The 13,374-nt window shown below is 39.8% G+C and overlaps 1 protein-coding gene across 6 annotated transcripts in view; it reads right to left on the minus strand.

The window, feature by feature from the left end:
• The window catches only part of kif21b (kinesin family member 21B), a 70,770-nt gene extending 58,105 nt beyond the window's left edge, over positions 1-12,665 (minus strand). For all 6 annotated transcript variants that reach the window (XM_032549514.1, XM_032549512.1, XM_032549516.1 and 3 more), the window contains exon 1: positions 12,253-12,665. In XM_032549514.1, coding sequence (XP_032405405.1) covers positions 12,253-12,293 — 41 coding nt within the window. In that variant the 5' untranslated portion in view covers positions 12,294-12,665. The remainder of the gene's footprint in view (positions 1-12,252) is intronic.
• Positions 12,666-13,374: the final 709 nt, after the last annotated feature.

Genomic DNA, 13,374 nt, shown 5'->3' on the forward strand with positions numbered 1-13,374 from the left:
ACCTGGTGGAACTGCACGTCTGAGCTTATCACTCAAACTACAGCGCTTCTAAGAACAGTTGTAAACAGCATAAATGAACAACATGGAGAAGCGTCGTTGTGATGACATACTGAAGTGGGAGTGTCAAAAGGGGGTGGAAGTTCTTAAAGAGACAGAAACCCAACTACAAGGCGTTAGAGATTTGAAGCCATTTTGTAAAGTTATATAATTTTCATAACAACTGTAATACAGTTATTTGATTGACATAAAATGACACTGTGTATATTCCTGGAAAATACAAAATACCTGCCCTTTAAAATGATTTAGTCAAAGTCTGGACTTCCAGCAAATCTGTTTGAGATGTTGAAGTATCAACAGGGGGGCAAAGAATTGGCGACAGGGTTAACTGACCTAGAACCTCATCAGAACCACATATCTACATATTTTGGGTTCATAGTTGTGGATGTTATTACCACCTATTGGCCCCAACAGTGTCCTTATCTGGATGGAGAGTTAGTAGTGTACTGAAAACCAAAAATAAAACTCTGAACCTGGAAACAAAACACTCCTAATCACCATGTTCTATACCACACCTTCCTTTGTTTAATTATTTTTATTCACTCTTAAACACAAAGTATGTAGTTCTCCTTTCCTCTTTCATGTTATCCCTCTCTATCAAATGATCCTTGCAGGCTGGCGACCCCACTGCCAGAGGCAATGATGCCAATCGGTAATCGGCGATGAGAGAGAGCTGGACTCACATACCCTCTGAACATTGGTTTGACTGGATTTGTTAACATCCAGTATCAAACTCTGGAGAATAAGTGGGCAAACTGGTTCATGGACATTAACATGAACATTTCCCAATCTGAGCCAGACTTCAGAGAGAGTTGTCCTACATTTATTAGAGCCTAAAGCCAAGTTAATTCCTCAAGATGTATCAGATAAATAAAAAGATATATTTATAAATAATAAAACAATGGATCTTCAAAAAGAAAGTGGTTATAAAAATTTTCAGTCGAAATCCACAATCCTTTTTTTGTTTTAACCGTTTTTAATAGTTTATCTTTACATGGACTAAAGTCAATATGTTTGTGTTTACTTTGAGACTAAAAGATCTAAACTATCCTTAACTATTGCAGAAAAGATCTACTAAATTAGGACAGTGCTGTATGGAACAGACCATGTGGGAAGCCTCGCTGTGATAGATTTTGGAAAGAGATTAAAAAACAAAGCCAACAAAGATTGCCTTGATTGGCTGTCGGAATAATTACCCTGAAGGTTCTCATCACGAGATGGTTTTTTTTTTCTGTCTTTGCTTGAACAGTTTATTTTTATTTTAAATACATTTGCGCTGCTCATGCTAAAGCTGTAGAAAAACAGATACTGTGCCATTCAGGAAGAAATATACCTTGTTTATACAAATGCAGTAAAATACAAGCATCCATCAGTCAGTTTCAGCTCATTGTTACCAGACTACATCAGCACGCATCATAAGAACCGATTCTGGGTCAATCCTCACCCCATTTCCTCAGCCAACTCCCCCTTCCTCGTTTCCCCCTTCCTATCCGTCTCATCTGCTCTGTCGGCTGCAACATGGGGGAGGTGGAGGCGTGACAAAGAATCAAATTAGCTTCCTCTCCTACATTTTCATGATAGACAGTGTTGTCAAGGTCAGTAAGTATCCATCCGAGCTTGATTCTAACAAATTTCAGCCATCAAAAAAGAAACAAAAACTAAAGGAACTGGAAATTAAAGGAGAGAAGATATTTTTGACATACTCTACAGAGTAAGAAAAATTGATAGGTCAAGCAGAAAAAAATCTAATAATATCTAAGATTTAAAACAAGTCATTACTAATATGATACAAAATGGATGTTTACAGCCTGATGTCGTCTATCCAGGGTTTACTGTCAATAAAATGCATGCAAATCCTGACTTTGCATCCCCAGCTAAAAATTCTCTGATGATACATTTTAAATTCATTTGGTTAAGCATAGGACAAGGAAGTGTAGCAGTAAAGTTGCAAATTTAAAGCTAAAAGAAAATAGGGCTTGATGGGTTTAAAAAGCTATTTGAATCCTGGACGAGCCAAGAAAACTCCACCAAAGCCACCACGCTGTGATGATGTTAGACAAATAAATTGAAGGTAACAAATCCAATATGGGAAAGACTGGGAGCAGATGCCTTTGTTAAACGTACAACAAATACAGTAGAGTGGCAGACTGCTACCATGACTCTGCTCGTCTGCCTGGCTCCCTTGAGGGCTGGTTAATATTACCACCCACCCTGCCTCCTACTGTCAGACAGCATTTACTTTGAGTGCTAATGCATTCAGCCAGCTTGTCTCTGTCTGTAGGTATGTGAACCTTTATGTCAGATATCTGCAGAAACATATGCATTCCTTCCAATACAGCAAACATATGTAATAAATCAACCTAAAATGACTGCAGCCTAAGAAATGCTAATTAAAGAGAGAAATGAAATAAATATATACATATATTTATCAAAATAAAAAAAATATTTCTAGCTTTTTTTGTCTTGAATGGTCATGCTTTTTTTGTTATAAGAAATTAGCTAAATGGGGTGTTGCGGTGGCACAGGGGTTAAGCACAACCCACATATGGAGGCCTTAGTCCTTGACGTGGCTGCCGCAGGTTCGATTCCCATCCTAGTGACCTTTTCCGCTTGTCTTCCCCTTCTCTACCCACTTTCCTGTCAATTTACTATCAAATGAAGGCCAGTAGAACCAATAAAACCTTTAAAAAATAAATTGGCTAAATTAGTAATTGCTAGACTATTTTGCAGAAACCACTAAATCTGCAACAAAAAATAGCAAAGGAGTAGAATGACAAGCCTCACCAAACTTTCTGTTTTTCTTCTGCAGTGACAATTTCCACACTGAAGAGTGTTGTCAACATTCACTGGCCATTTCAATCACCACCGGTTTCCTCACTGTACCACTTAATAATGATGCAATGATGTAACAGAGTGACAAAGGAGTCACTCTGACTTAACAATAGGTCCTACAGTTTTAAACTCCCAAATATTATGCAAATTACTTCCACAGGCCCACGTTGGGCCAGGGGAAAAGTCAGTTAAATTCCTCTTGTCTCATTCTTAAACTTGGAGCTTTTCCAGAAGCATTCATCTTTTTCATATTGTTTTGTTAAAGAATTAAAGGGCCAAAGAAAAGAACACATCATTTACATGTACAACTTTTTGAACATAATGACAGAAGACATTTATTCAGTAGAAGGTAGAAAATAACCGGATCTGCAATGTTCATCCTGTAAACAAATTTCATGGAGGCCAATCTGAAACTGGAATTAAAACACAACAATGAGTGATGTGATCACCTGGAAAAATTGGCTCTTAAAAATCTGTCTTTTGTTAAAGAGTGATAAGACAAAGAAGGGCAGAAGATCTTTTGTTTGCCACAGACCATGTAGCAGAGACAATAAACATGTAAAAGAAGATGACCTAATCAAATAAAACCAGTCATTTTTTTCAAGATAGTGGTGGCAATATCAAACATTTTTTCTAAAAGGGACAGGGAAGTGAGTCAATAAGAGGATAAAAGGATCTAAAAGATTTCCAGAGCTAAATCAAATCAACAAACTATGACTTAAAAATTGCTATTCAAACACAAAGCACGAAATAAGCTTATGATATTTTACTATCATCAATAAATGGGCAAAACTGTTGGTATCTAGTTGTGTGAAGCTGGTGGAGATGTATCAAAAATGAAATGTGGTATTTAGAGTATAGTGGCTGAACAGTGTATTAATTTAGGGTAACTACATTACTACAGATGAACGCTATACACTTTTTTAATTTGCAAAGTAAAAAAATTGAAAACCATGAAACCGTTTCCTTCCACTTCACAGTAATAAGCGACTGTGTATTGGTCTTTTCAGATTTTTTTGGATTCTTTGATCTGACAGTTTTAATCTGGTTAAATAAAGGCTGAAGATGTGATTCCTTTTAAAAAAAACATCAGGGCTTACGGTTCTCATATGAAACAAAAATTAAATAAACCAAGTCTGAATACTTTTGCAAAGACCTGCACTCCGTAACTACTTAAAGTAATGTTTTAAAGATATTATTTTCCTGCTGACTCCTCTTTTTCTTTCAAAGACGTGACACAAAAACACGTAAAGACAAATGGACACCAGCTGTGATTAAGCTACTTAATGGTGGAGGTGATCATGGGCCAGCTGGTCACAACATACACACACACACACACACACACAGCGAATTAATATCGACCTAAGAGTCCAACAAAAAGTGCACTGTGTCTATGTGAATACAAAATAAGGCTCTAGATATAAACTTACAAAAAATAAAAGCAGAACACAATGAGATATTTTATTTCAAAAGGGTTACTGGAATTAAAACAGGGAAGTAGATAAATACTTTATAGTCTAGACACACCTGAGGGCTTCCATTCCGCTGCCTCTACTTCTCTCTCCGGGAAAATAGCAAACACGTGCAGCTGCACTCAAATTATTCATACGCGCACACATGGGCACTTCATATTAGCTCGCTACAATAACCCTTTTGACAAAGGACAAGACATTTGCTCTTTTTTCCCCCTCACTTCACCCACCCTCTGCCCACCATCCTCCTCAGCATCTCCACCTCATTCTTCCTTGTGCTTGCCTGGCTAAAAATCAAGGAAGCGTTATTCTCTTTTAACATAGGAGGAGCAGTTTATGAAAATAAGACAACAAAAGGAATGCACTCCAAGCACATCTCTTCTCTACACAATTTAAAAATTACAGCCTGAACCTCTTCCTCTTTTACTAGTCTCTGTATGTGTGTACAAGCTCAGCAGAGAGCACAAAGACCTGCAGTGACATCAGACTCATTCACACTGTGTCCTCTGTCTACACTCACCCAAGAGGTGCTCTGTTTAAAGAGCTACAGATGAGCCCCTTCCCCCTCAACACACACACACACACCCCCACACACAGAGCCCCTTGTGATCTCCAAATGACCACAACAATGTCAACACACACATGATTTATCAAAATATGCAAGCATCAAAGGACACTAAAAGAAAAGCATTTATTGTTTCCCCGAGAATACAACACAAGGACGTCCATTATTATTTGTTTTGGCCACACAAGCAGCAAAAAGGGTTTCCTTGAGCCAAAGCTGCATAAATAATGATAAACATGTCTATTTAGAGGGCCAGTGACATATGACGATAACAGTAAAATACTAATGCTGAAAGAGACTGAAGTACCATTCATTCCTTTCTAAATTCAAATGAGTGCATTCAAATAAATACAGATCCGAGTGATTGTGTCTGTGTTTAAATGTTCAAGTACTAAATAAGAGGGGCTGACCAAAAAAAGTTATTATTTGGTTACAGTTTCACACTTTATTTTCCCAGACTGTGTAAACATTCATGCACAAGAGAGGAGAAAAGCGTTTAAAAGAGGAGTATTAAAATAAAATGAAGTGAGCTCGCTAGTCACACTCTGAATGCATACTGTCCAGCTTCAGTCAAGTGAAGGTCCGAGGCTTGTTCTCCAGTCTGTTTCACCTCCGAGTCACATACTGAATCGTGTCAACAGCAACGGCTCACAAAGCAGGAAGCAAACAGGAAGTGTGGATAGTTCAGCAGCGGCCTTACAGGAAGTCATTCTGCAACAGCAGCACACCATTTGGGAGTACCCATGCACTGAATCAGGAGAAGTTCATCAAAAGACTGCTGACGCAACTTAAACATTTGGAGCAAAAGCATGAAAAAGTTGACTGTTTCCAATACACAGCTTCCTTATACTGTAATATTCACCAACAAATCCAAAGGACATAAAAAACCACTCTCACTGCAGATTTAATTATATTCTATGGTCATTTTAGGAAATCTAAAATCTTAAAAGGTTGAATATATATATGTCTTTCCATTGTTTGCAATATTACTTTTAGACATGGTGTTCTGACACAAAAATTGTCTTTTGAGTCACCCTTCTCTAAAACCAAGTCCTCACTAAATGTTATAGCACATTTGCAAAATGATCTAAGCACCTTTACTGATATCTTGACAAATTGAACTTTTTCAAAGGGGAATTTGTTTAACAGTTTTGTGGTCATTAATGAGAAACACAGGAAAAAATGATAGAGTGAGCACAGTTACTTTCCCCAAAGACCTAGATCTAGTTTAAGTAGCTGAGTTGCATGAGCCAAGTAAACAGCACACTGTAAAGCAGTATTTTGATTGTATAAACTAAAGTGGCTTTTCAAGACAAAATTACATGACCCTCTGAGAAAATTAACTGTAAACAGACTTAAAGAGTTTACCTGTCATGACTAGGTGTCCTTAAAATTACATTTGACAGCTAATATTGCAACTATAGTTTCACAAGACTAAGAGGATGATTATGTGGAGGAAAATGTGACTTTTAGCTGCTTCCATTTACTGCCACACAGCACTTATAAAACCATTACAACAGTTGGGAGAAAAGGAAGTACTACCCAAGCACATGAGTGAACCAACACCAGTCAGAATCCAAGCAGAAATCAGAATTTCCACCTGAAAATGCTAAAAAATTTGAGCTGGATGCTATGAAACGCCAAAGTTTGGTGCGCTGCACTTATTACAGTTCTTTCTCAACAACTGGCTGCCTTGTGATAAGTTCAAGCCTATTTTTAAATAATACATTTTACATCCATGTATAACATTTTAAAAAGTAATTATTTATGCCCTTAAAAGTCCAAAGGACAGAAAACATAAAAAAGTGCAGCTTCTAACCTTTAACACCCTTCTCCCCACGTTTAGCGATGCAAAGAGGACCTTCACTAAAAATCAGTGACCATGAGTGCCCCAATACATGGATGTTTATGAAATCCTGTTTTGAAGCTCACTTTATCTTTGCACTCATTATCTGTTTCTTTCCGCAATCACATAAGAATACCAAATAATAATCTGCAATACAAAACAAAAAAAGCACAGCGGGTAAGAAGGAAGTGATGCACAGCTGTGGATGGTACACTTGGGTGTGTGCTCTGCTACATTTCCTGCTCCTCTTCCCTCCATGGAGTTAAAAAATCAGTGACCAACTGTTTCAGCAGCGACTCTTGTCAAATAATGCTTTTACTTTTGTAAATCGGTGTCAAGCCAGTTGCAAGGTGGGGGTGCGGGGAAATATCAAGGCCAAGTGTACGAATGCTTTTATGAGGAGATTAAACTGCAGCAGCCAAACCTTATGACCAGTAACTCCAGCAATGTAAGCCTGATATCCTTGACTTTTTCCCACCAAACCCAGCCTTTTAGAAGTGACCCCCATGGGAGGTAAGTAACCCAGACAGTGTGGCAAACTATTAACACACACAGGAAACAGGCGAGACTGGTAGCCTACACAGGACAAATGTCCAACAACAAAATACCTTTTTTGTTGTCCCATTTAAAGCCTTTGTGTATCAGCTGTGAGAAGGGTCACTTCCGCAGTTGTATTCTACTGCTCTTGTTTTGTTTCGCAGGCAGTGGAGCAGTAATGGATTTATGAGAGCCTTCTCTGTCTGAATGGTTCCAGATTGATTGATCATCACCTCATCAGCTGAGCTCCCCCTGCCTCTTAGCTAAAAACGCTCTGCGTCATAAATGCTGGTCATCCATCTGTAGGCTAATAAGGAACACTGAATATTTTATGCTCCGTTTTGCAGTTTTCCTTTTTATTTCGCCTCATTAAAGTCATCCCCATCGCACTCCCCCCCCCCTAAAACCACAATAGCAGGAAGCACACAGAGGTTCGCTATTTGGTAAGTTCTTGAGCAATGGCTGCAAATTGAACCAGCAGGACAGCCTTAAGGAGAAAGTGTGTTAAGGTGAGAACATCTCTGAGAGGCCACAAGTTCAAACGCCGCATTAAACAGATTTGTCTTTGTGTTTATTTATAAGGAGTGCCAGAGGCTGATGGAGCAGTTCAGCAGGAGACGACTCACTCGTTGGTCTAATTGGAGGAATGGTGGGCTAGATCAATATGCAGAAGGAATTTCACACGGAGTTCATAACTCTCAAGTCAGGCTCCACCCCGCATGCACACAGATGAATTATTGGCTTTCATAACGGTGCACAAAACCACTCAAGGTCAGTTCTAATGTAAACCTTTTAAAGCACTCAACATAAAGTGATACTCCATGTGTGTGAATAAAATGTTGTGTTTGCAAATTAATCTCTTTATCCTTACAGCCCCTGTGCTTCAGAGTAAGGTAGTTTAGTAAAAGACTACAGGACCATCAAGATGCAAAGTTCACCAAGTGGAGGAGTCACATTTAGACATGGGCCGATATGAGATTCCCCATGTTATGATGACCTGAAATAAAAATACCATGGTTTTAATGGCATGGTATTTACACAAAGTTTTAAAACAAAAAATGTATTCTCATTATCTCCACCAGTTTTCCCTATTCAAAAGCCCTCAAGGATTTACAGCTTTACATTAGTTGATTAAATAGTCAGTATATTAGCTCAGGTAGACAGCCATTTTCACTAAAAGAAAAAATGATGGGTGGCACTTCTGTAAGTTTCATACCATGGATGCGTTTCTTTCAGTAATAACTATTTCAGCACAGCCACATTTTTTTGTGTAAGTGATGGAAAAGTGCAGCCGCCTTTCTTCAGCCAGCTAACCGGCAGTGTGCAGCCACAAGTGGGGAGGGAACAGTTTAGTGTCAAAAACCACAATTTCAAACCAACGGAAAGATGTAATTAAAGATTTAAGGATATTGAAATTGTTCATTTAAACCTTGGTGCACCAGTAGTTAGCTTATGCAGATAGTGTGTATCTCTATTAATTAAAATATAATTGAGAAGGTAATTTATTTCAATAATTCAATTAAAGTAAAACCCTTTACATTCTATATTCAACACAAACAAAGTGACACATTTCAAAAGTTTATTTCTGTTGATTTGTAACCTATATCATGGATACGTTTCTGTCTGGGTTTTCTGGGGCCCCGTTTAAACAGAACCGCTCTTTAGTGAAACCATAACATTTGATGCAGTCCAGTCGCTTGTTTATACGTCTCCAGCAATCGCAGTCTCTGACATCAACGCTTTTTGAAACCAGGTCTCAGAGTGAAGCTTTTCGGGAATAACTCCACGAAGGTGTGAAGTACTCCAAAGGTGTGAAAGTGAAAATGCAGAGAACAAAAGGCTTGAGGATTCACTGTTCACAGGAATGGGCAGATAAACAAAAACAATAGTGGATGGCTTTGTGCTGTGTTGTGCTACTTAACCTTTTCGGTTTAACACAACTTCTGAAAAAGAATATATACGTGTTGCGTAAACACTTTGTTCATCAGAGATGGATTCTTGTTTTCTAAATGAGGTGGAAACTAAGGGTGCACGCACGTGTTTTGATGACATGTTAAAAATCCCAGCGCCGTGTAGACGTTGGCATGACAACTACATCCGATTCACGGTGAATTGGTAGTGCAGTCTAAACGTGGAACATTTTCCCACAATACATCCAAAAATACAGGCAGTTTCCATACAGTGGTCTTGTGCAACCTGGGAAACAGCTATAATTATCAAAATTAACAAATAAACAACTGAGACATTTCACTCTGTGCATGGAACATATAACCAAAAAGGTTTCACCTTTTCATAGGATTTGTTTTAAAAAAGTAACTGTTCCATTAGGTGCGTGGGGTCGTGCCCAACTTGACAGCGCTGCAGATGCAGTGTGAATAATCCGTCCCTCAGGCAGTCAGGTCTGAATGCAGGATTGTAGGCCATGTCACTGGATACAGGGACATTGTTTAGGGAAAGCAGAGCAGACTCTGAGGAAGCGGGTGCTGGCAACTTCAGTCGCAGTGCTCCTTCAGCCTCACGAAGACCTGACTGACCCCCAAATGCATGCTTGCACATCAGCACACAAACTTAAAAGTAAAACGGTGAAACTAGTGAGCCTACGGGCAACACAACATGGGAGCAATTAAACAGCAGCCCCCTCTTATCGGCAGGCGACTTTCTCTGGGAAGAAAAAGAAGCTCAGAAGGTTGTTAAGCGGATATGGGGGGAAAATGTGGCAGGAAGTTATCCTTTTACGTGTGTTTATTTGCCTGTTTCCCATTTCCTGTTAAATACACAGACACTTTGTGTGCCACTCACTGGGTGTATAAATATAGGTCACTCATGATGAAAAGCTTGAAAACGAAACCAGTCGTGTAATTAGAAAAAAAGCCTTGAGGAGAACGTTAATTAAACAGATTTAACAGTTTACTGCGGTTTCTGCAGCACTCTGAATTGATTTGGTCTTGTCTTTAGCTTGCAAAGGTCTTAAATACAGATCTGCATCAACTCTGATCGATCTATCCCTTGTTCGATAAGACCTGTTGTAAAGCAGTCACTGGTGGTTTATACAGTTTCTCTTTTTAAGCAGAATCTACTCGACTTCCTGTTGCAGTTGGCGGTGTGAACAAGCTGAAAGAGAGACACTCAGCGACTGAAACATACCCCCTGGGGAATGGAGCTATTTGTTTTAAGTCTCAGCTGTACCAAGCAGTCCTACAGAACCACAGTCACCTCCCATTCCCAAGTTTAATCCATGAACCTCAAATGGGTCCTTAATGAAGATTGTTAAAATTCACAATTTATGGCTTACATCCTCTGACCTCCTCCAAGTGGCACGATGAACCTCTGAGAACCTGGCAAACAGTAAGACCTGCCAATGTCCAATGGAGCATGATTCAGTTGGGTCACTTATGCATTGTATTACTATGAAAAGCTGAATCACACCATGAGCTGGAAAGCCAATAGTCATTTGAATCAGCTTTGTTTGACAGCTCTTGTGCTAGGATGTCCCCTATAAGAAGCCAAAGTTATCCTCATCTGATCAAACTATAAAATGAGGAAGATGTCCTTGACCAATGGATGAGGCATACCAAAGAAGGGAGTCCAAAAGTGTATTATAAAACATACACTCTAATAATATCTGTAGGTCCTTGACAAGCACCAGAGTTCATATAGTGTCTGAAGCCTCCAGCCATTTGTATATTGGATTCCTTCTGGTTGGTATCAAAGTATCAATAAGCAGCAGAAATGCACCCAAGAGTGCCACCATAGTGGTCTCATACTCTTCCCAGATGAAAGAAAGAATTCTGGGTAAGCCTTGATGCTTATTGATTGCCTCTGAGCACGCACTGATTGGTGGTAACTACCTGGATACATTGGGGGTGGCAAAGGGACAATTCCAAGTATCATGATGGACAAGACTTTGAATCGTGTAACACCACTGGTGCCTAATGGACACACACTTAGAGGACACACACTAAGAAAATGCAGGAATGATGTAGCGAGTTTTTACTCAAGAAAGCAAAGCTGATATTACAAAGTTTTAAAAGTTCTAAGATTAAAAGATGTTTGGGGATATGTCACATTACTGCTTCACTTATGCAAGATTGTTTTTTGCTTGTTTTATTTTAGAGCATGATTTCAGAATACACACAAAGTCAGAATTAGGTCCTGCCTGCCAATTTCAGATGCTTCAATCCTAAAAGTGCTAAAACATAAAAGCACATTTGTACAATCATCCTTGAATTTTCAATTATTTTTAGCACACAGCTAAACATCTATCTGTCGTCATGCAAATCAAGGAGAGCTTTGAGTGGAGCTTTTGTACTTGCATTTTCAACACTGAGGGGTGCAATACAGGTCCAAGAATGGGAGGCATGTCTTTGTGCTTATGTCAGGAACAATAAGAAAGTAAAGACCACTGCTTTTCCCACTGCTTTGTTAGAGACTTTGCCATGCACATGTTCAGAGTTGATTAGATGCAAGGTGGCAATGCAGGGAGAGGTCTGTGGAGATGATTAAACTAATACTGGCGTGAATAGAAACGCCCATTGTCCTCCCTATCCCTGCACCTGGCTGTAGCTGTCCTTTCTTGTCACCTCACCCAGTCTTAAAACCTGAATGCAACATTCAGCGTCCACTGTAAGCATACCGGTGATGAAAGGAAACTCCCAGCCCTGCATCATGAAATCAGTCATACAATGTCTGTGTCTGTGCCATACGACGTATGGCACAGACACGTTTTCTCTTATCAATAAAGTGAGGAGCACCACCCATATGTTGCAAAACAGCATACGGGTGTATGGGTGATCAAGCACTGAGCTGTGACATCCAGGCGCGTTTTGTGATGAAAATGATACCAAAGGATGCCTCTGATCTTACTGACCGCCTGCAGGTACAGACACAATGTGGTCTGCCAAAGTCGGCAGATTTCCAGCAGCGGACAGACGTCGGAGGCTTACCTCAACGCAACCTTCACACAGCAATCGCTCTGGCTCGCCATGGTCGCTCTCAAGGTTGTCGTGGACTGTTCCGGCTGTGCTGTGTTTTTCAGCGTGGGTAACGTCCTGCTGCTTTCAGCTCGGCTCTCTCAGGTCACCGGGAGCAGCCGTCAAGACCTGCCAGCGGCGGCGAGGTGCCTTCTCACCGGGACCCCTCTTGTCGTCTTCCTCTCCTCCGCTGAGGCGGTCATTTCTGTCTGTCTGCGGATTGTCACATCACACAGTTCGAGCTGCTCTTTTCTTCTCCGTCTGCCTCTCTCTTTCCGTGGTCTGTTTCAGTCGCTACATCCTGTTTAAACTGCCTGTAAGCGAAGCATATGTGCACTTCTCTGCAACCACAGCGCTTCTCTGGGCGATAAAGCTGAATGAGCGCTCACACCGTGCACGAGAGAGGGGGGTGGTGCCGCGTTCATGGGCCGTCGGAAATGTAGAGTTGTCTCTCCCAAATCATTCCATTCAAATACTTATATTTGGTTTCACATGTACATGGTTTTAAAACACATAAATCGAATACGGTGAGCTAATAGCCATCTTTCATCAGCCAGATTGTTTTATAAAGACTCTTTAAGCTCCTTAGCTACACTATGTTTCCTATGTTATAAAACTAATGCAAAACATATGTGGCTATACCCTTCTGCCAGGGCCAGTCCAGGGCTCTTTGGGGCCCTTCCAAGCAACCTCAATCATCACACATTATGGTTGTGTTCATCCATTTATTCGTTATGCACCAAATCTTTACTGTAACAGTTTGTTTATACTTACGTTAAATAGGTTTCACTAGGTAGAAAAGGTGGAACATAATAGCCAGTATACTAAGATAGTCAATGGCAAAAATGTTTACTCAGAAAGCCTGGTTATCCTAATTCATATATAACCACTTGCTCGCTGTTAGTTCTGATGCTATGAGAAGTTGTTCAGCTTTTGTTTGGGTTTTTGTGCCTTGGATCGACTCTAATCTCTGCAGCAAACTGCAGAACAAAGAAATCTATCACAAATAAAAATTTATTCTGATCTTATTACGATTAAAAGAAATGAGAAATAATGCAAGTACTGCAGCTGGCCAAAATAAAGTACATAAAAATG

The sequence above is a fragment of the Xiphophorus hellerii genome, chromosome 20 (assembly GCF_003331165.1).
Source record: "Xiphophorus hellerii strain 12219 chromosome 20, Xiphophorus_hellerii-4.1, whole genome shotgun sequence".
In the NCBI taxonomy this organism is placed as follows: Eukaryota; Metazoa; Chordata; class Actinopteri; order Cyprinodontiformes; family Poeciliidae; genus Xiphophorus; species Xiphophorus hellerii.